The sequence below is a fragment of the Saccopteryx bilineata genome, chromosome 1 (assembly GCF_036850765.1).
Source record: "Saccopteryx bilineata isolate mSacBil1 chromosome 1, mSacBil1_pri_phased_curated, whole genome shotgun sequence".
Taxonomy (NCBI): domain Eukaryota; kingdom Metazoa; phylum Chordata; class Mammalia; order Chiroptera; family Emballonuridae; genus Saccopteryx; species Saccopteryx bilineata.
The window spans coordinates 21643558-21666141 of record NC_089490.1 but is presented as its reverse complement, the minus strand read 5'-3'; the positions used below and the strand labels follow the sequence as shown (position 1 = coordinate 21666141).

General features: G+C 55.2%; 1 protein-coding gene and 1 long non-coding RNA gene across 4 annotated transcripts in view; one reads left to right on the top strand and one right to left on the bottom strand.

Moving 5' to 3' along the window:
- Window positions 1-1856: 1856 nt before the first annotated feature.
- Window positions 1857-5599, top strand: LOC136319822 (uncharacterized). The gene is made up of 3 exons (XR_010728228.1): window positions 1857-2042; window positions 2399-2516; window positions 5057-5599. It is a non-coding gene; the product is annotated as an uncharacterized lncRNA (long non-coding RNA).
- Window positions 5600-9979: 4380 nt separating this feature from the next.
- TMEM63B (transmembrane protein 63B) overlaps window positions 9980-22584 on the bottom strand; it is a 24220-nt gene continuing 11615 nt past the window's right edge. For all 3 annotated transcript variants that reach the window (XM_066251434.1, XM_066251423.1, XM_066251443.1), the window contains 16 exons: window positions 22449-22557; window positions 21862-21932; window positions 18031-18111; window positions 17466-17589; window positions 16774-16907; window positions 16494-16631; window positions 16200-16353; window positions 15141-15247; window positions 14868-14954; window positions 14607-14672; window positions 13304-13466; window positions 12641-12746; window positions 11532-11699; window positions 11180-11295; window positions 10921-11001; window positions 9980-10674 (listed from right to left, as the gene is read on the bottom strand). In XM_066251434.1, the coding sequence (XP_066107531.1) occupies window positions 10483-10674; window positions 10921-11001; window positions 11180-11295; window positions 11532-11699; window positions 12641-12746; window positions 13304-13466; window positions 14607-14672; window positions 14868-14954; window positions 15141-15247; window positions 16200-16353; window positions 16494-16631; window positions 16774-16907; window positions 17466-17589; window positions 18031-18111; window positions 21862-21932; window positions 22449-22557 (1897 nt within the window). In that variant the 3' untranslated portion in view covers window positions 9980-10482. The remainder of the gene's footprint in view (window positions 10675-10920; window positions 11002-11179; window positions 11296-11531; window positions 11700-12640; window positions 12747-13303; window positions 13467-14606; window positions 14673-14867; window positions 14955-15140; window positions 15248-16199; window positions 16354-16493; window positions 16632-16773; window positions 16908-17465; window positions 17590-18030; window positions 18112-21861; window positions 21933-22448; window positions 22558-22584) is intronic.

Here is a 22584-nt window from a genome sequence, read left to right as displayed (position 1 = left end):
AGGGAATGCTTGGGAGTGTCTAATGATATTCTTGGTTGTCATAACTGGGGAGTGGGGTGGGTGGCTCGGGCATCCCATGGGCAGACATCCTCCAGTGCGCGGGACAACCCCCACCAGGAACAATTATCCTGCCACGAACGTCGAGCTTGAGAATGCTGGGGGCCAAGGGCACTCACCTAGTGAGGAGAGCTGCTCTGCGCTGTCCCCCGGAGAGAGTGTGCAGAGCTGTCCTGGGGGACCAAGAGGATGTCAGAGGGCAGGCGAGGTGGTACAGGTTCAATGTCACTTCCCTCACCACCCTGGAGTCCTCAGCCTCCCGCCATCACCCAGGTCAGGAAGCCATTGCTTACCCTCTGGGCTGCAAACCTGGCTTCAGATCCTGTATACCCAGTCCCCGGGTTATTCAGCCAGCTGGCAGGGAGGGCACACACTCACACACACACACACACACGCACACACTTCACTGTAGTCATCTGAGGAGCCCTGAGGAGCCACTGCACCACCTGACCCGCAGGTGTTGTAAAGTTCCAAAAGCTACAGAATCAATATTAATATTTTAAGAGGCTTAAAGAACATTTTATTAATTTAGGTTAAGGTGTGCAGAGAAATTTTGTGAATAATCTCTGTACTGTGTGATTGGCATAAAACCAGGATAGCCCTTGGCATTGTATTGTAAATGCAAAGGGAAGGAAAACATGGATTCCCTGACATTCCACCACACCTGTGGGGAAAGGGTGAATGGCTAGCCAGGTGCAGGAAGAGAAAAGCCAAAATAAACCTTTTCTTATAGTAGTGAGCCATTTGCGGACATTTGTCCCCACGGAAACTACCTCTCCCATGTGAATGCATATAGTTAATGTGTGTGACTCTGGACAGAGAGATGGCGGATAAATATTAGAAAATATAGGAATGCCTTTTAATATGTAAAGAGACATCTTTCTATCATTGTGTTGACTTGTAAATTTTGTTTTCTCCAAAATGATGTATGGCTTGCAAATTGAACATGGTCCTATCATGTTAAAGGACATATGACTATAACCAATAGTGGTAAAGGGCACTTAATTGCAATTTTTGCTTCTGTACTTCCTGCTTGCAAAACTATAAAAACTAGGTAGAACAAAGGGCCGGCGCGCTCTCCCTCAGATTTCTGTCGGAGTTGCCCCCGCTTGGCCAAGCTAGACAATAAAGCTTTGGTGTGGATTCGACGGATTTTGTTTGTGTCTTCAATGTTTCGAGTCCCTCCGGATTAGGCTTAACATCATCAATAAAATGTCTCTAGAAAGGGTGTCAGGCCCGAGCCTGTCATGTCTTGAGGGCTAGGTAAGGGCATGGACAACTGAGAAGGACAGACAGACCGGACAGGCAGACGGCCAGAGCATGAACGCCTGGGAAGTTTTCTGTCCTAGTGCATGTCCTGCGTCCCCGTCAGACTGGGAGTCGTCTCTGAGAGTGGGGGTGGCCGCTGTGCCCCGCCCCCACCGGACAGGGCCTGTAGATTTGTGGACAGCTGAATATCCACAGCTGGGAGGAAGTGAACACGTTATCTGGACTTAACAGTTAGGAACTTCTGAAGAGCCAGGACTGGGCGAGGGTCTTCTCCTAGTGCTAGGCCTGTACTTCCAGGGCGCAGGCAGAGCCGAGGACCCGGGAGGCCAGGAGGCTGGGGCTAGGGTGCCCTCCTAGGCTGGCTGAAGCGTCCTCCTTCACTGGCTGAGGTCGGTTGCCCTCTGACCACTTAACTCCTACCCCACTGAATGACTCAGCTCTGCCCACCCCTTCCTTCCGCCCGGCGCTGTGCCCGCCCCCCGGCCCCATGCCTCCAGTCCTGAGGTCTGGGCCCCTCTGCCTTCCTGAGCCTGCTCCTGCGGCCCTCTCGGGATCCAGACTTTCTCCCCCGAGGGACCTGCTTTTCTAGGCCGGAGAGAAGTTCTCTCTGTTCCCCGAGCTTTATTTCTCCCACTGGGGCTTCCCTCACACAAGCCTTTCCCCCAGGCAGCTGTGACGGTCCCTCTTCTCTCTCCAGCTTCAACCTCTCAGTGGAGGTGAGGAGGACCCTTGCCATCTGAACACCAGCAGCCTGTTTTTTTCCAGACCGTCTGCTGGGAGCATCCTATGTCCCCTCAAGGGGCCATAGGCCCTTTCTGGGGGTGGGGAGGCCCTAGTCTGCAGAGGTACAGGGGTGGGACAAGTCCACGTCAGCGCCTACCTGAGGAGTACTGCATTTTGGTGGCTGGTATGGCGCTTGGCAGTTGAAAGTTCTGGGAGGGGGAGGGGAGGAAGGCCCCCCACCCCCGCCCCCGCCCCCACCCAGAGCTCTCCAATTGCAGCAGGGTTCCTAGGTCAGTGTCATGTTTTAACAGCTCTTTCTCTTCTCTGTTCCTTCCCACTGTCCCCACAGGCTGGTGTGCCATTAATGCAGCCCTTTCAGTCTGTCCGGCCCCCACCCACCAGCCCGAGAGCCGTCCACCTGCAGAGATGGAGGGCTCAGCACCCCGACTGCAGGCGGCCTCCGCCAGGTAGGTTGTCCTCACCATACGGGGTGGGGCAAAAGCTGTTCATCTAGAAAATAATGGCATAAATAATAAAGTCATAATACGAGAATCAACTCTGGCCCTGGCTGGATAGCTAGAACATCGTCCCGATGCGCTGAGGTTGTGGGTGCGATTCCCGGTCAGGGCACATACAAGAATCTTAAATGCATAAATAAGTGGAACAACAAATCTATGTTTCTTTCTCTTTCCCTAACATCATTTAATAAAAATTAAAAATAAAAGGAATAAACGGTATTTTGTGTACTCACAACTGTAAACCTACTTCTGCCCTCCCTGTATAGCCAATCAGGACAAGTCCTAGTCCCTCTCCTTCAGCCCCAGGCTTCCGAGAAGGGTGGTCCCTGACATCCCAGCCTGACTTCTTATCCTGAAAGCCTCCTCATTTGCAGAAGCCACTTTTCTGCTCACACAGCGTTCTGTGTCTGTGTCTTCACATGGCATTCTCTGTGTCTCTCTCCTCTTCTTACAAAGGCACTGGTTGTATTGGATTAGGGACCTACCCTATTCCTCCATGACCTCATCTTAACTCATTACTTCTCCAATGACCCATTTCCAATCAAAGTCACTTCTTTTCTTTCTTTTTTTTTTTTTTTTTGAGAGAGAAGCATTAACACATTATTACACTTTAGTTGTGCACCCATTGATTGCTTCTCATATGTGTCTTGATTGGGGCTCAAAGCTTGAACCAGCAACTTTGGGGCTGAGCAGATGCCCTTGGGATAGAACCAGTGGCCCTGGGATTGAGCCAGAGACCCCAGCACTCTGGGATGATGCTCTGTCCACTGCACCACCGGCCAGGGTTCAACATATCCTTTTATTGGAGGAAAAAACCCCGCCTATAACACTCTCCTTGGCACGGTTAGGCCACTGGCCTGACTGTCATATCTCTTCATGGGAAAGAGTGAACTCTGAGCTGGGAATTCTGCCCTGTAGTACAGTTTTTTAAAAATTTATTGATTGATATTTTTTTTTAAAGAGAAAGGATGAGAAAGAGAAATATCAATTTGTTGTTCCACTTATTTATGCATCCATTGCATACATGCACTTATTCATGCGCGTAGTACAGTTTTATAGTACAGAACGCAGGACTGCGAGGATGGGGACTGTTGAGGGTGCCCGGTTCCGCTCAGTCCTGCCGGGCGTGCATCAGGTGCAGGGCAGATGCTCAGGTGACTGAATGGAATCACTTGTTCCAAGTGGACCTTGGGCCAGTCCTTCCTGTCCCCCCATACTGGGTCTCAATTTCCTCATCTATAAGAATATTAATTACAGTTTATTAAATTCTTAGTATATGCCAAACAGTAGACCAAGAATGTTTCACTTTTTTAATCCTTAAAACAGCTTAAGAGCATGGTGTCATTATTCCCATTTTATAGATGAAGAAAGTGAGGTCCAGTCTGACAGAGTGGTGGTGCAGTGGATAGAACGTCGGCCTGGGGTGCTGAGAACTCAGTTTCAAAACCCCAAGGTTGCTGGCTTGAGCGCAGTTTCATTCAGCTTGAGTACAGGCTCACAATCTTTTTTTTTTTTTTTTGTATTTTTCTGAAGTTGGAAACGAGGAGGCAGTCAGACAGACTCCCGCATGCGCCTGACTGGGATCCACCTGGCATGCCCGCCAGGGGGCGATGCTCTACCCATCTGGAGCTTCGCTCTGTTGCAACCAGAGCCATTCTAGCACCTGAGGCAGAGGCCACAGAGCCATCCTCAGCGCCGGGCCAACTTTGCTCCAATGGAGCCTTGGCTGCAGGAGGGGAAGAGAGAGACAGAGAGGAAGGAGAGGGGGGGTGGAGAAGCAGATGGGCGCTTCTCCTGTGTGCCCTGGCCGGGAATTGAACCCGGGACTCTTGCACGCCAGGCCGACGCTCTACCACTGAGCCAACCGGCCAGGACCCGGGCTCACAATCTTGAGCATGAGTTTGCTGGCTTGAGCATGGGATCATAGACATGATCCCATGGTCGCTGGCTTGAAACCCAAGGTCTCTGGATTGAGCAAAGTGTCACTGGCTCAGCTGGAGCCCCTCAGTCAAGGCACCTATGAGAAAGCAATCAATGAACAACAAAAGTGCTGCAACTATGAGTTGATGCTTCTCATCTCATCTCTCTCCCTTCCTGTCTGTCTGTCTGTCTCTCTCTGTCTCAAAAAAAAAAAAATGAGGTCCAGAGGTGACATAATAAAAAATATATATTTGGTGTTGCCCTGGCTCCTGACACAGAGCTCCTAAATCCCTTAGAATTTCTTGAGTGAAAGGAACATCTTTTGTTCTAATGAGGTGACACTTGGAGGCCTTCTGGATGGCCTCAAGGTGGGGACTGTCACCAGAAAGACCAAGCCATAGTTAAAAACTTATAACATGGCACTAGCAGGTTGGCTCAGTGGTAGAGCGTTGGCCCAGAGGGTGGATGTCCCAGGTTTGATTCTTGATCAGGGCACTCAGGAGAAGTACCCATCTGCTTCTCCATCCCTTCCCTTCTCATTTATCTTTCTCTGTCTCTCCCACTTGCAGCCATGGCTCGATTGGAGTGAGTTGGCCCTGGACACTGAGATGGCTCCATGGCCTCTGCCTCAGGTGCTAAGAAGAGGTCGGTTGCTGAGCAATGGAGCAGATGGGCAGAGCATCACCCCCTAGTGGGCTTTCTGGGTGGACCCCGGTTGGGGTGCATGCGGAAGTCTGTCTTTCTGCCTTCCTTCCTCTTACCGAATAATAATAATAATAATAATAATAATAATAATAATAAAAAGCTTATAACGTTCAGCCTAACCTCCATCTTCCAGACAAAGGGAGAGGGGCTGGGGATTGAATTAATAATTTATCAAGCCTAAACAAGGTGGAAGAAAGAATAAGCATCCAGTAAAGAGTAGTTACATACAGGAAGAAGAAGAAAAAGGAGTGGAGGCAACAGAGATAGAAGCTAAACCAGGACCTGAGTCATCCCTGTGTCCAGCGTTTCTATGGTGTAGATCAGGGGTCCCCAAACTACGGCCCGCGGGCCACATGCGGCCCCCTGAGGCCATTTATCCGGCCCCCGCTGCACTTCTGGAAGGGGCACCTCTTTCATTGGTGGTCAGTGAGAGGAGCATAGTTCCCATTGAAATATTAGTCAATTTGTTGATTTAAATTTACTTGTTCTTTATTTTAAATATTGTATTTGTCCCCGTTTTATTTTTTTACTTTAAAATAAGATATGTGCAGTGTGCATAGGAATTAGTTCATAGTTTTTTTTATAGTCCGGCCCTCCAATGGTCTGAGGGACAGTGAACTGGCCCCCTGTGTAAAAAGTTTGGGGACCCCTGGTGTAGATGCTACCGGCCTGTTCGTCACGTCGTAGCCATCACAGTTTTCAGATCAGCCATGGGAGAAAGGGTCTACAGTTACATAACTTTTATTACAGTATGTTGTTATCATTGTTCTATTTTATTTTCAGTTATTGTTGTTAATCTCTGACGGTGCCTGATTTATAAGTTAAACTTTATAATGTATAGGAAAAAAACATAGCATAGACAGGGTTCAGTAGTGTCTTCAGTTTCAGGCATCCGCTGAGGTCTTGGAATGAATTCCCCATGGATGAGGGGCCACTGTCGTAGAATATAGTAAATAAGTGACAATGCCATTGTCACCAGAAACTAGTATTTTCCTTGTAAGGGAAAAATACACATAAAATCAAATAAATAAAAAAAAACCCCAAAACCTAAACTATTGTACCTGTGTGGTGAAACCTCCATAAAACCCCCTAAAATCCCAGGTTCAGAGAGCTTCTGGGTTGGGGAACACGTTCACCTGCTGGAAGGCGGAGCATCGCAACCCCACAGGGACAGAAGCTCTGCGGTCCCCTCTGGACCTCACCGCTTACCGTGTGTACTTCCCCATCTGGCTCTTCGTCTGTGCCCTTTCTTGTATCCTTATACAATAAACTGCTGAATGTAATGGTGTCCCTGAGTTCGGTGAGCCATTATAGCACGTGACTGAACCTGAGAGAGGGATTGTGGGGACCCCTGCTTACAGCAGGTCAGTCAGAAGTACCGGTGAAGAGCCACGACTTGCGATTGGTTCTGAAGGGGGGCCGGACTTGTGGGGCTGAGCCCTTAGCCCGTGGGATCTGATGCTGTCTCCAGGCAGACAGTGTCAGGACTGAGCTGAGTTGTAGGACACCCAGCCGGTGCAAGGAGAGTTGGAGAATGGGTTGGTGTCAGAAGTATTTTGTGTGTAAAGGGCAAGAGCTCTCCTTTTTGAGAGGTAGGTGACAACTTGCCCAGGATCACACAGCTGGTAAGTGGCCGAGGCTGGATTTGAACCTAGAGCCTCAGCTCCCTCCGTTACGTTCTGCTGGCCGCAGCTGTAAAAGAGAGGGAGTGAGGTGCCCTGTGGGCCTCCCTCTTCCTTCAGCGACTCCACCGTTGCGCCTCGTGGCCCCTTTGCAGCACCCAGCCTGGAGCTGGCACGCAATCCCTGCTCGGGAAATGTGTGTTGAGTCACCGTGCTGTAATTCCCCCCATGACTGGGTTCTGCCCACAAGGAGGAGCCAGGGCAGGGGTTGGGGGAGAGCAGGCGTTCCCCTCTATTACAGCCTCCCACACCCACCGGGACAGGGCTCTCCCAGAACCGTCACCTGCCATGTGGAGATTACCTGGCGTTTCACAACTGGAAACACTGGAACTTGGTTCAGCTCAGGCCCTTCTAGAAGACTGTACGGTGGAGTTGGGGGACGCCCTCCCATGAGGGAAAGGGAGACATGCCAGGCAGTGAGGGGTCTAGGCTGACTAGCAGCCCAGGCTGAGGTCTGTCCAGGCCATGCTGTGTAGACAATGGGGCTTGCCAGGCAAGTGACAGTGACGTGTCAGCCCATCTGTATACAAGCAGGCTTCCGGAGCCCAAGCGGCCTTCATGAGCCAAGGCGCTAGGTTCAGAAGCATTCCCGAGTGCTTCTTAAAGCCTGTCCTCTGGCTGGGACTCTGCCCCCTCTGCCCCCCCCCCGGCCCGGCGGCTTCTTAAAGCCTGTCCTCTGGCTGGGACTCTGCCCCCCCCCGGCCCGGCGGCTTCTTAAAGCCTGTCCTCTGGCTGGGACTCTGCCCCCCCGGCCCGGCGGCTTCTTAAAGCCTGTCCTCTGGCTGGGACTCTGCCCCCCCCCCCCCCCCGGCCCGGTGGCTTCTGCAGCCCTGGGACTTTGGGACTCATTTCAGAAATCTGCAGCTCCGAGCTGCTCCAAGGCTGAGCCAGGACCGCGGGCCCTCACCTGCACTGTCGGGCCCGCCCACAGCAGGCCAGCCAGCAGGAAACGCTGGCCCTCTAAGCCGTGCTTGCTGTGCAGGTGGCATCGCACACAGGCACTGTTCACTTCCTGCCCCTTGCTGGCACCTGGGTAATGTCATCAGGCTGTTTACTGTGTGTGCTGTACCCACTGTTTGTTGTTTCTGGTTGCCAGTCTGCCGGCCTTTGCAATACTTGTCTCTCCTCCTCTGAGCTCTGTCCTCCCCTCTGGGGGTTCCTTGACTCACTTGCTCCTTTTTTGGGTCCTGCTGGTAGGTGGTGAGTGGGGAAGAGGGTCATTTAGGGCCTTAGGGGTCACCTGGTCACTCCCTGATTTTACTTAAGGAACAGGTCCAGAGAGGGCAGGGGTCTTTCCCAAGGTTGCACAGCGAGTTAGTGACAGAACCAAGCTGGGGTCCGTCTTCTGGACCTGCTGCACACACAGCATATGTGTGGTGGGGACAGGGAGTGGCCACATGGCTCTGAGGGCTCCTGCCAGGTGGGCGACAGCAGTCATAGAAAATTTCTTAGAGAAGGCGGATTTGAGTTGGGTCTTAGAGGATGAATAAGATTTGCTGGAAGGTGAGGAGGGGGCTTTTCAGGGAGGGCCTTGGATACTCCTGTGGGGTAAGGAACAGCTCGCTGAGCTATTCACCTTTTAGGATCCCTCCCAGGCCAGAAACCTTGAGCAAACCCAAAGGCTCCCTGGGCCTGTGTCCTCATCCACAGAGAGAGGAAAAGCACACCCACCCTGTAGGCCAGGGGTCCCCAAACTACGGCCCGTGGGCCGCATGCGGCCCCCTGAGGCCATTTATCCAGCCCCCGCCGCACTTCCGGAAGGGGCGCCTCTTTCATTGGTGGTCAGTGAGAGGAGCATAGTTCCTATTGAAATACTGGTCAGTTTGTTGATTTAAATTTACTTGTTCTTTATTTTAAATATTGTATTTGTTCCCATTTTGTTTTACTTTAAAATAAGGTATGTGCAGTGTGCATAGGGATTTGTTCATAGTTTTTTGTTTTTTTTTTGTATTTTTCTGAAGCTAGAAATGGGGAGAGACAGTCAGACTCCCGCATGCGCCCGACCAGGATCCACAGGGCACGCCCATCTGGGGCGTCGCTCTGTCGCGACCAGAGCCACTTTAGCGCCTGGGGCAGAGGCCAAGGAGCCATCCCCAGCGCCCGGGCCATCTCTGCTCCAATGGAGCCTCGGCTGCGGGAGGGGAAGTGAGAGACAGAGAGGAAGGAGAGGGGGAGGGGTGGAGAAGCAGATGGGCGCTTCTTCTGTGTGCCCTGGCCGGGAATCAAACCCGGGACTTCTGCATGCCAGGCCGACGCTCTACCACTGAGCCAGGGCCTCATAGTTTTTTTTTTATAGTCCGGCCCTCCAACGGTCTGAGGGACAGTGAACTGGCCCCCTGTGTAAAAAGTTTGGGGACCCCTGCTGTAGGCACTACTGATGCTCATGGTATTAATTATAGCGCCAGGTGCCGGGCCAAGTGAACGCTCAACATCACACCTTTCGTAATCCTCACAGCAAACCCACTCCTGACTTGAACTAGCTCTCTGAGTAAAAGCATGTAATGGTCATTTAGCACAATCCCAGGCCACAATAACCACGCAATAAGTTGTAGTAACAATGACAACACAATTTGGTTGACTACTGTGGCCCTATTTTCTTGCCTCTCTCCCTCCAGAGCAGCTTGCTGAGCCCCTTTCTGGAAGCTGCTGTCCTGGGATCTTCTTCCTCCAGGAAGCCTTCCTGGACTGGTGTGGAACTTGTGGCTTTTCATGACCTTTCTCCCCTGAATATCTGTCCTAGTTATGTAGTTCTCGAAGATTCAGAATGTTGGCTTGTGGCCCAGTCCCTGAGCCTAAGGGATCCCCCCATTCCCTCAGGGTAGGGGGTGGAGGCAGAGCTGGCAGATGCAGGGGGAGGGGGACAACATTTAGTACAGCAGGCCCCTCCTTTGAGATCCCCCTGAAGTCTCCTGCCCAGAGTCACGTGGGGACCCCAAACTGGTCCTCCAGACCCACAGAAGAGTAGCTGGACCCCAGCCGGTGTCCAGGGCAGCAGCACAAACCAGACACTTGCCTCGGAGCTTTTCTTTCCATTTTTATTTTAAAGGAAAAAAAAAAACAGTGCAAAAACCCATTTTCCAGTGTCAGTCATGCCCACCCCCCGCCCCCAGGTCACCCCCCTGGCTCAGGCCTGACTCTTCCTCCCACTCGACACCCCCTCCTCTCTCATGCACCCGTAGGGGCTGGAGCCTCCGCTTTCCTGGAGCGCCAGATCTTAAGGGGGTCTTGGGGGAGGAAAGAACTGGGGGCTGCCCTGATCCTCTTGCACACCCCCCAGGTCTCCAGCCACGGCACCAGCTCTCCATTTTGGCCCTCATTAACCCTTTCCTGACCACCCTACTAGCCTGGGGGGGGCACTGATCTGGGGGAACTGTGTCCACACCCCTCTGCCCCGGGGCCGGCTCGGGGCTCTCCTCACTGAGGTTGGGGGCTCCCTCCCCATCTCTGTGGTGAGGGAGAGCAGCAAAACCCCCAGGTTTAAATACCTTAATGAAAGCGGGGGATGGGGAGGAAGGGGTTTTAGATCTAATAAATTATTAGCATTATTTTTAGTGTCCGTGAGGGGGAGGGGTGGGGCAGGGCGTGGCCTCCAGGGCCCCTCCCTCCCCTTACTGGTGAATCTCATTCTCTATGAGGCTGTCCTCGCAAGACTGGAAGTCTGTGTCCGTGAGGCCATCGGGTGGCATCAGCAGCTCCTCATCTTGGGACGAGGATGATGGGGGCTCGTCTCCTGAGCTTCCAGGACCCCCATCCCCATCCCCGTCCCCCTCCGAGTCCTGCAGCACCTGAGCGATGTATTTCTGAAGGGAGGAAGGAGGGAGGAGTGAGGGAGAAAGTGAGGGAGGACCGCCGCCCCTTGTGGGGAGGGGTGATGGGCAGTGCCTTCTGCCCAGGGAGGTGGCCAGCACCCATGAAGTCGGGTCTCACCCTGCCCGTCCCCAGCAGTGGGTATGGGACAGGCTTCCCTTTCTGGAGGATAATGGGACACCCAGCGTTAGGGCTGAATCTCAGAGGCACCTCCCTTGGCCAGGAAGTGGAGCACTTACTGCAGATTTGGGGACAGCGGCAACAGTGGGGGGCCGTCCATTGCTTCTGGAGTCCACGGTATCTGTCTCTGTGTGCTCAATCTTGAGGGGCCCAGAATGAGTCAGGGGTTGGGGGGTGCGCCCTTCACTCAGCTGCAGTCAGGACCCCACACCCTTTCGGCACCCAGCGGCCCTGCCCTCAGCTCCCAGCCATGCCCCTCACCCCTGCACACCCTTGAGCTTCTGCCCTCAGCCATGCCCCTGCCCCCTCGCCCCACACCTTGTAGTTGTGGGCACTGAGGTATTTGAAGTGTCCGAAGCAGACGTGGCAGAGACAGATGACAATGGTGATGACCAGGACCACAAATGTGAACATGGACGTTGGGGCTAGGAACCCTGTTATGAGGGGGGGTGTTAAAGAACGGGGCTGCTCTCTCTCTTCCGGGACCCCTTCCAGGAGCCCACCGCCCCATTCTGCTTCCTTCTGAATGCAGCCCCACTCCCAGGTCCTGCAGTGCTCGCAGGCCATGTCTGCGGCCCCCACGATCACGGATCTGCCTGGGGCCCGCTCGGCCTCGTCTCTGGAGTCCCTGCCGCCCCCAGCCCAGCTCCCCAGGGGGAGGGGCCCTCACCTGTGCGCATGGTGGAGAAAAAGAGCAGCCAGAAGAGGCAGAGGATGGGTGCGGCCACCACCTGGTTCACGGCCCCCGAGTGGATCTTCTTGTCCAGCTTGGCCGGCAGGTAGGCGTAGTAGAGATTGTACCTGTCTACCAGGTGCTTCAGCAGCATGTACATGAGCCCTGGGGGAAGCCACAGGGGCCCTGCCCTTGGAACCAGTGCCATTGGAGCTCGGCGTGTCCGTCACAGGTTGTCCTGGTCCTTCCGAGATCACTGAAGGGCTGGCCTCCCTTCTCCTGCCTCAACCCCACCCAGGCTAGTGTCTCCAGCAGGAACCCCTTTCAGCAGCCCCTCACTAGCATACTATTAGGAATCCACTCATTTGGGCCACAAGCATCCTGTTAAAATCTATACAATTTTTTTTTTTACACCTGCTCCCAAGCTGACGAATATAAATTAGGTGGCAAGTTCTATTTTCCTGGAAACTGAGGGGATGGAAGCTTTTGAATGAGGACAAGGTGGTTAGTTTGGGAGTTGGGAGCCTTCAATGATGAGGGAGAGTAGGTAAAGAGTTAGGATGTTAGCAGGGGCAAAGTAGAGGCCACTAGTGGAGGCAGTAGTTGAAGAGAAACTTTGCTAAAGTTCAGAAGAGGGACTTGCTTAAGTCACACAGCTCAGCTCTATAGCAGGGCACTTTCTTGATTGGCAAGGACCCAACCCCACCCTGGAACTGAAGGTCTTTCCTGAGATTATAGGCTGTGTACAAGTGTGCCCATAGATCCTGAGTAGATGTGTTTGTGTGAACACCTCAGTGCGTACATGACGTGTCTCCCCAGTGTATCTAGTTGTGTGAAGGCCTTGGTATGGGCAAGCATGGTCATGCTGGGTGACTCTGCCCAGGTGTCCAGCACCCCAGGTGGGCCAGACTGAGCTGGGATGGCTTTTCCCCTCCTCCCCCCCAGGCCGGGTCCCAGACTGAGCCAGGAACCGGGCGGGAGGCCCGAGGGGCCGGTCTCCCAGCCAGGGCCCTGTCCACTCAGGGTGGCCTGCCTTACTAGAGTGGAGCGGGTGAGGTCCCGGGTCCCCCCGAGCAGGGCCCAGGTCCCGGCGCGGCGGCGCCTACCGAAGGGCACGATGATGGGGCAGGTGATACTGTAGGTCATGACCACCGTGAAGACGCACATCATCCAGGCGTAGGCTGCGCCAAACTGGAACTCGTAGGCCTGATGCTGGGGGGGAGATGGGCAGGATGGTGGCTCAGGGAGGGGAGGGACAGACCGGAGGGGCACAGGACAGGCAGGAGGGGAGAGGGGGCTGGGAAAGCAGTGGCGGGGAAAAGGAATCCCATGTCCAGGGTACAGCAAGGCAAAGCAGACGGAGGGAAGAGCTGTGGCTGAGGAGGAGGCGAGGGTGCGGAGTGACAGGGCATGGGGAAGGGCCTTCACGGATCGGGGACTGAAGGGGGGTGCTTGGGGATGGGATGCCCAGAGGCCTTGTGTGGGGTTAGGACCCAGGGACCCTCTGTGTAGGGACCCGGATCTCCCCCAACTCCCAGCACAGAAGACTAGACTGTCAGAACTTGCCAGGGCCTTCAGGGTTATCTATGTCAACTCATTACAGTACATACTGGAAAACTGAGGCCCAGGCGGGAAGGGGATATAGCCCAGGGCCACGGAACTGGGCTGCCCCAGCATTTATAAGCCCCACGCCCTAGCACGCTGCCGCCGTTTCCGGTTGGGCCCACCAGGGGGCGCTGTGCAGGCCGCTGCAGCCCCAGCGGCCGTACCCGCTTCACGTTGCGCCTCTCGGCGGCGGAGCGCGCCAGGCAGAGCCGGATCATGTACATAAGCAGGCCCGGGATGCGCAGCAGGTCCATGGCGTTGCCGATAAAGGCCGAGGCAATGACGTAGTTCACGAAGAAGGCGCCGTTGTCGGGCAGGAACACGCACCTACGGGCACCAGGTGCTCCAGCACTGCACCCCTGGGAGACCTGGTGGCCGCCTGCCCACTGCCAGCGCGGCAGGCACCACACCTTCACCCCCAACGTGCCTTGTGAACACCCACGTGTTCCCAGCTCAGCCCTCAAGCACCTGGGTGCCCCAGTGTCCCGAGTGTTAGCCCCAAAGGCAGACGCCAGTGTCAACAGACACCTCCAACACCCTCAATGTGCATGGTCATAACCTCCGAGTGAGCCCAGAGGCACCCTGAGTGCTTGTGCCCCAAAGACCCACGGAGAGTGTTTGCGACCCCTAAGGCCACCGGTAGTCAGGGTAGGACTGCCTGAGATCTCCACAGACCCCCCATGAGACCTCCAAAGATCCTCGGGAGTGTGAGCCCCTGACTTGACCCCGTTACCCCAGAGTATGAGCCTGTCGCCTCCAGATATCCTCCCCTAGAGATCTTCAGGGGGAAGAGCTCAGGATGCTCGTGACACCCCAACTGGGAACCCAAGATTACTACAGATGGCCCAGAGCAAGACCTCGAGAGCTTGCACCCACACTGCAGCCACGGTATGCGTTCCCAAGACCCCCTCATGAGGATTCCCGGAGAAGGTGTCTCAGAAAGAACACCACAGCCAGTCCTCTGAATAGGAGCCTGAAATTTCAGAGGTTTTCCCTGCACTTGTGCCCCATGAGTACCCCAAAGTGTGAGCCCCAGAGTCCCCTGTAGATCCTCAAAAGTGTGGGCTCCAGCAACCCTCAGGGATACTTCTAGGAACCCCCAAGTCACTACACAGTATGACCAAAACCCCACTACATATATCTCTTCAAACCTCCCACGTGACGCTCGACTCTCAGAGTTCATCCCAGAATACAAGCCCGGAGCCCTCTAAGAAATCCTGAGTGGGGGCCTCAAAGACACCTTGAAGGGGACTTTGGAGTGAGCCCCACACGACTGGAGGGACATCTCCCAATACACCTGAGACACCCGTGAGTCCTCTGGGTGATCCTGCCGGCCTGTGGCTGCCGCTGCTCCTCCCCTCCACAGGGGTGGGGAGCTTTCCTGTTCCCTCCCTCGGGGAAGGAAGCACCTCTCGGGCACACCCACCCTCCATCCAGTCTCCTTCCCTGGGGACCCCTGTCACTCACTCAAACCGAATGGCTGCCTCAGCCAAGAATTTCTTGTCAAAGAGCCAGCGGAAGAAGAGGTCCAGGCTGGAGAGGGGGAGAGGTGTGGTGGGGGCTGGAGTACAGATGGGGAGTCCCAGCCAAGAGCCTCTGAGGATGCCCCCTACACGTGGGGTCCCTGGCTCGGTGGGGGGGGGGGAGGGAGGAGCCTGAGCTGCTTCCTCTCCCCATTCTGCGATTCCCCTGCCCCACCCCAGCTCCCATCCCTTCCTCTGGACCCACCTGCTCAGTCCCAGCGAGGGCAGGAGCAGCACCATGAAAATGAGGAAGGTGTAGCACTTGTGCATGGTGGTCCTGTTCTCCCCGGAGCTGGGCAGGCGACACAGGGGCAGAGGTCAGGCAGGCCAGCCCTCATGCTGCTCCCCCAGTCTTCCCAGGGTGAGGAGGCTGGCACCACCGCTTTCCTGCCAGCTCTGGGACCCGCAAAGCAAGGACCCACCCGGCCCAGGGCTGCCCAGTGGCAGGGGTATACCTCTGGGGGCCGGGGTGTCTCACCGTGTCCAGTGGGCTTCAAAGAAGGCCGAGTAGTAGACGATGGTGGGGAGCAGGGCGGAGAAGCACCACAGCAGCAGGGTGGGGAAGAACTGGGTGATGATGGGGTTCTGCAGTGGGGCGCGGGGGTGGGGAGGAGTCAGAGGAGCACAGGCTAGTGGCCCTGCTTGCTGTGCTTCCCGCCCCTCCCCCACGGAGCCCTGGGCCCCACGGCTCTCAGGGCCCCACGTCAGAAGCTCAGAACGTCTAGAGGCTGAGAAGAGGGTGGGGAGCAAGACTTGTGTACAACCACAGGATGAAAAATATTAATTAGCATTTTCTGAGCACCTACTAGGCGCCAAGCACTGACCATGTACTTTATATGTATTCCTCACATATAAATACCCCATTAACAATACCCCATTTTACAGATGACCAAACTGAGGAACCCCCCACACACACACATACCCCACAAAAAACCTATTTGCTAGCTTTACCCAACTAGTGCACAGTGGGGTAGGGATTTGAACCTACACAGTCTGGCTCTTATCTACTGTGCTATTATCAGTCAGTGATTTTCAAATTATCTTCCTTTAAACTGCGCGGCAGGAGGGGTGAGGGGACACCAGGTGAGGTGGCCCCACTGCACTGCCGTCTGTGCAACCCTGCTTTTCCACATCGGGTCTCATGTCAGGTTCCTTCTGAAAGAGGCTCTAAGCTTAGAGGCCAAGGACCTGGCCTGAACCTTCCATTCTGCCACTGGGGAGAATAAGGGGTGAGGGGAAGGGACTTATCCAAGGTCACACGGTTAGGACTGGGCCTGGGTTCTCTTTCTTCCCCGGATGCCTCTCTAGGCGCGTGTCCATGCAGGGGTGGCCTCTCCCCCGGGGGAAGGTGGTGAGGAAGCCAAGGGGAGCCCACAGGGTTTGCAGCCGACAAACCTGGTCGTGCGGGAGCTTCTTGGTGGGGCAGGGCTGGGCGGGAGGCACCCCGGTTCCCCATCCCTCCCCCAGGACAGGTTTGGGGCCTGATTTCTGTGTCCCGAGACACGGAATGGAGGGGTGGGGTGGGACGTGGCCTCACGTTGAGGTACTCCACGGGCTTGGTGACGTTGAACTTGTCCATGGTGGTGATGATGATGGCCGGGGTGGTGAGGAAGAAGAGGAGGATGAAGAGGACGACATTGATGACCAGGCAGCGCAGCCACCAGATGAAGCCGCGGATGGAGAGGTGCTCCCTGGGAAAGGCAGGGGAGGTGGTCACTCCAGGGACCGAATGCCCGATTGGTTCTCAGTGACAGCTAAGACCTCCCACCTGCCCCCTCCCCCTCCCCCACAGGAGGCCCCCGGGGCCCCACGAAGCCTGCCCTTTGCTCACCAATAGATGTTCTGGGGGTCGGGGGCGTAGGACACAGTCCAGTTGGAGATGTGCAGGGACTCACTGCAGGATGAGGAGCGTGGCTCCCCGCGACAGGTGCAGCCCTGGCATTTACACACGTTGAAGTCCTTCAGTATACTGTGGGGATGGACACCAGTGACCACATCACCAGCTGATGGGGACTCCGCTGCCAACAGCTAGCCATGAGCGTGGGGACCTGGGAGTCCCAGCTGGGCCAGGGGCACTGGGGCCGGGGTGGGCGAGCTGGGAGGAGGCTCACATGGCGGTGATGGTCTCATTGTGGAAGGTGACAAAGGCCATGCCGAGAGGCTTCTCGTTCACCTTCTCCTTCTCCCGTTTGTAGTCCTCCTTCAGCTTCTGCTCCAGCTTCGTGTAGTACTCGATGGCCTCCACCTGCCAGGGAGGGCGGGCAGGCTTGGGCAGGGGGCTGGGCTGGTGCCCACAGCGCTGGCCAGGACTGCCCCAGCGCTTCCTGCAGGCCGGCCACTGCTCTGAGCTCTCTCTGTCCCTCACAACAATCCTATCAGGTAGGTGTGATTAACCCCATCTTACAGATGAGGAAACTGAGGCCAGCACGGTCAAGAAATCTGCCTAAAGCCAGAGCCACTAAACAGAGCATAACACTGTCCTCTTGGCTGACCTCTTCTGATTCAGGGTTAGAAAATGTGGTCCCTGGAGGGACAGGGGACGACCTCACAGCGGGAACAGGTGGAGCACGCCCAGAGGGAGGCGTGCTGCCCCTGTCTGGGCCCCAGCCCGGCCCTGCCTCCTCTGGGAGTCTGTGTACCTCGCCGCGTCTGTGTGCAGGGGCCGTCTGTGTGCGCGTGCGCGCACGTTCCCAGGGTTGTGGGACATGCGCCGTGGGGAGCTGCCATCTCTGCCGTGACCCGGCTCCTTCCAATGCCTCCCGTACCATGGAGGCCCTGAGCTCTGGGCCAGCCCGCCACGTACCTGCTCACAGCCTCGCACCACACAGCAGCAGAGGTGGCCACAGGGCTTGGGGTTGATCATGGTGGGGACATTCTCTTTGCTCTGGAGGTTTGTGAAGTACAGCTTCCCCCGCTCAGCCTTCTTCCTGCAGAACCAGGTGCCCAATCATACACGAATGGGCAGGGGCCAGCGCAGGGCTCATTCAGTCCAGTCTCAAGGACAGGGCTCTCTTGCTCTTGGGTTTGGTTAGGATGCACGGTCCAAACATGTCCCCACCCCAGGGTCTCCCTACCCATCCCGTGAAGGCCAGAGATTCTCCCTCATTTCCTCACACTGGGGTAGGAGAGTCTGTCCTCAGAGGGGTGAGGACATGAGCCCCTTCCCTTCTGCAACCAGCTCTAGCCTCCAGGCCGGTTCTCTCCAGAGCTGAGCTGATAAGCACTCCAGGGGCTGAATTAAAATCCAATGCCTTGGGAAATGCCTGGAAGGGAATCCAGGCTCCTCTATGGCAGCCAAGATGCCCCCCACAATGGGCGGGGGGCCCCCACGCGTCACTCCCTGCACCTCCGGTCCCTGGCCCCATTACCTCTCTGCGTCGAGGAACATAAGGCGAGCCACGTTGTAACACGGGCGGGCTTCCAGAACCGTGCAGTTGGGGTAGGCCTCCCTGAAATAAAGTCTACCGTCACCTTCTGCAGGGACCCTGCCCACCGGCCCCCAGTTTACAGGCGCGATGCCATCGCCTTCAAGACACACATCCCCAGGTGAAGTTCCCTCTTCCGTAGTCTACAGATATAAAAGTGCCCCAAGAATAACACTGCTTATCTGAAGAGGGCAGCGTGCACCCAGAGACGTAGGGGCCTGGGGGGCCGATGACCCCGGACGTGAGCGCGCACGCATGGAGACACACCCATTGTCCGAGGCTGCGAACTTGACGTTGAGGGAAACTGTTTCTCCTCACGGGCTGTTCCCTTTACCCCTGTTCTCAGAAGATCTGGTACGTAGCCCTTACCATGGATTGACCCCAACTAACCTACAGCCCAGTCTACAGAAGGACCAGCCAAAGATTAATCCTGAACCTGACTTGAGTTTGACCTCTAACCCTGGACAGAGACTGATGCTTTACGCTGACCCAAACTGATCCATAACCCAGACCCACAACTGACCCTCTCACCCTGACCAGGACTGACTGCAGCCTTCACTGGAGACTGGCCCGAGGGGGCCGTTCCTGACGCTCGGCACCGGGCACCTGGCAGGGCTCGAGGGGCCCCTGCCGACCGAGGGCGGCAGCAGCGCCGTGCCGTTCCGGGCACACACGGCTCCCTGAGCCTCACCCCTCCTTTAGACTGGGCCCCACTACAAAAATGCTACGCAAGTCTCATGTCACCGCACTTATATGTGGAATCTAATGAACGAAATAAACAAACAACACAGAAACAGACTCACAGAGAGAACAGACCGGCAGCTGTCAGAGGGGAGGGGCGGGGGACTGGGTGTGAAAGGTGAAGGGGTCGAGCAGAGGAGAAAAGCTCACAGACCCACACACCTTCTGTATGTGACCACGGGAGGGGCAGTGGGCGGGGGTAGATGGTGACGGAAGGAGACAGGACTCGGGTGGGGAACACGTGGTACAGCGCACAGACGAGGCATTATGAGATGGTACACCGGAACCTATGTGACTTTGTTGGCTAAGGTCAATCTAATAAATTCAAATAGAAGCATCTTTTTTTTATTTTTATTTTTTTATGAAGGATCACTAAGTGTTAAAAATGCCTGAGAGGCCTGACCTGTGGTGGCACAGTGGATAAAGCGTCTACCTGGAAATGCTGAGGTCGCCGGTTCGAAACCCTGGCTTGCCTGGTCAAGGCACATATGGGAGTTGATGCTTCCTGCTCCTCCCCCCTTCTCTCTCTCTGTCTCTCTCTCTTCTCTCTCTCCCTCTCCGTCTCTCTCTCTCCCTTTCTCTCTCCTCTCTAAAATGAATAAAAAAAAAAAATGCCTGAGATACAGTTTTAAAGTAACAGGATGGACCACAAACCCATGAGAATTTGGAAAACGGAACCTGGGATAGGGTTCTTGAAAAGCACTTCCGAGACCTTTCCTCTGACAATGTTGTTTTCAAATTATTTTAGGGTTCCTCTTTGTAAGGGTCTCACCTCCGTGGCAGGGTGAGCCCTCATTCTCCCCCGACTAATCTCTAATCCCTTAATCCCCGCCACACAGGTTCCCTGAGTTTGCATACAGGATAGTCCCTAACTCTGCTGGGTCAGTCCTCCAATCTAAACGGACCCCCCCAGACCTGGACCATAAGCCTTGCCCAATATTTTCAACTAGACTAGGAGCCCCATGAGGACAAGGCCATTCTTTGTCTATCATCATATATCCATACTTGAGCCAACAGCTTGCACATAGTAGGTGCTCAATAAACATGTATGTGCTGAATGACTGGATCAATGAAACGGCTATTCCATAATATTCACTCCATTGATCCCCCAAACTCCAATTCAGACCACAGGCTCCCCATCCCTGCCTTTTAGGCTAATCACAGACTGTTTCCTAAACAGAACCACAGACTGACCCCTTGGTTGAACAACTTGGACCGCGAGCTCCCCACGCACAGCCACCAGGTATGGTTCTTCTTCGTGTCCCTGGTATGACACACACGGCATGGGCACAGGATGTGTGCGGAATGAACACACGCCTGGCTAGAGGGGTTTACTCCCTCACTGCGCTCGGGTTTCTGCTCAGAGTCGCTCTGTCCTAGTCCCCCGCCCAGCCCGTCAACCCCACTGCTGACTCCTTCACTCTGCCCTCTTCCTGCTGGTTCTCCTCTTGGCACCCGCCCTCACTGGACACAGTGTCTCCCTCAGCCCACTGTGTCAGCAGATGAGGGCCGGGGCTTCTCCTTCCTGTCCTCTGCTGTTTCCCCAGCTCCTACTCTAGTGCAGCCCAGAGCAGCTCGACAGAGACTTGTTATTAACGGGCTCGCTGGGACAAGCTGACAGCGGTTCCAGTTGAACGGCAGGTAATATGAAGATGTCACCTAACTCTCAGCATACCCTGTCCTTAATCCTGACCCAGATGGCCACAGCTGGACCTCCAGACAGGACCCCATATCATTTTCTCATACTGACCAAGTTTGACCTAATGTTGACTGCTGTTCTGTTAATTGCATGAGGGCAGGGCCCGTTTCTCATTTATTTATGCCCGGGGTATAGAAGGTGACTAATAAACGCCTATTGAACGAATGAGTGTTTATCTACCAATGCTGATCACGAACCAGTCACTCTCCTGTAACACAGAAGCATGGAATCTGACGCTGACCAGACACTGACTTACAGCTGCCCTGACCTGGAGCAATGCCTGGTCTCTGATCCTGCTGACCAACAGTGTACCTAGACCTCCCAAAATCCTGATCCTGACCATCAATGCCACTTATCGAGACCACTGGCCAACTCCTAATTCTATTTATTTATTTATTGTAAAGAGAGAGGAAGGGAAAGAGAGGGAGAATGTGAGAGAGAGGAAGTAAGGGAGGAAAAAGAGAGAGAGAGAAAAAAAAAACACATTGATTTGTTCTACTTATTTATGCACTCAATGGTTGATTCTTATATGTGCCCTGAATGGGGATCGAACTTGCAACCTTAGCATATCAGGATGACACTCAAACCGGCTGAGCTATCCTAATTCTGTTCACAGACTGACTTCTGACCAATTTTTGATCAGACGCTGGACCAGCTCCTAAAGCTGTGCTCCATTCCGTGAACCCCCTGAGAGTTCAACGATCTTTTCCCCACGTTTATAGTCCCACGGCCCACCTCAGTGACTGTGCCTGAGCACTTGAGAAGGGCTGCTGATTGGGCGGATGAATGTACGCTAGGATCCCTAATCCTGTACACAGAGTGTCCTGGACACTGGGACTCCTGGCGGTGTCTGTCCCCGCCCCGTCCCCGCTAAGACAGGCTTCCAGCGTTGAAAAGAGCCTCAGAGAACACATAGCCCGGGCCCTCCTGGGCTCCCTGATGATCCACTGAAAGTCAAGGGGCTTCTCCCTGCCGGCCTACATACAAACTCCAGAATGTCACATATCATTTTGAGGCAGCTACACACTATGGACCCTCGGGCAACAACCCATGAATCAGTTCAAGCCGGAGACGATGGGGGGCAGGGGGCGTGTGTGGAACAGACTGGACTCACTTCTCAAGTATTTCAAGTATTTCTCTCGTGTCCCTGGAGGGGCCTACCACCCAGCCCAGGGGCCAGAGCGCCCTAGAGCCAGAGCATTCTTCAGTCTGACCACACTCACTGCGGCCCAGACCTCTGCCTGGCGACACGGGGGCGAATGAGGGGGGTGTTGGGAGGTGAAAGGCAGAGAAGGGTCTGCAGGCCTGGGGCTGGGGCAGGAGTGGCTACTCACTCAAAATGCTTCTTGATCTTCTCTGACTCTGCGTATTTGGAGATGCCGTTGATGAAGAGAGTCCGCTTCACCTGGAGTGAGAGGCAGGTGAGGGGTCCTGGAGGATGCGGGGGCGGGGAACGGGGGAGCAGAGAGGAGCGGACCGGGTGGGAGAGGCCTTAGCTGATTTCTAACGGGCACCAGGCCTTGAGCCTAATGGAAGAGCCGTCTGGGCCCTTGCTCCCTGAGGGGCAGAGGGGAGGAGAGAGGAGAGCGGCACTAGTCTCAGGTCCTTGGCCGTGAAGACCCAGGACAGCGGCTGGCATGGAGTGTGGGTGTCCACTGCTAGTTTAGCGAGTAAATAGAAGGGGAGGGAACTTTTCTACCATGTCATCAACCACAGCTGTTTCCCCGTGTGCCGGGCACAGCATGGGGCGCGTCCACGCGTAGCTTCACTTCGCCTTCCCGCCCACCTCGGGAGAGGAAACCACAGACTCACAGGACGGGGGCTCCTGGGCTGCTGAGCCAGGATTCAAACCCAGCTGGCCTCACTCTGGGGCCGACATACCCCAGAGCTGAGGCCAGAGAGGCCGGCTCCGCCCACTCACCAGGTCATCCTCCTTGTAGCGCATTTTGGACGTGTGCCTGCGCATGCTGTAGACGGTGAGCAGCAGGTACAGGAAGGCGAAAGAGGTGTGCAGCCAGAGCAGGTTGTTCCTGGGCAGAGAGAGGGCGCGGGGGCCA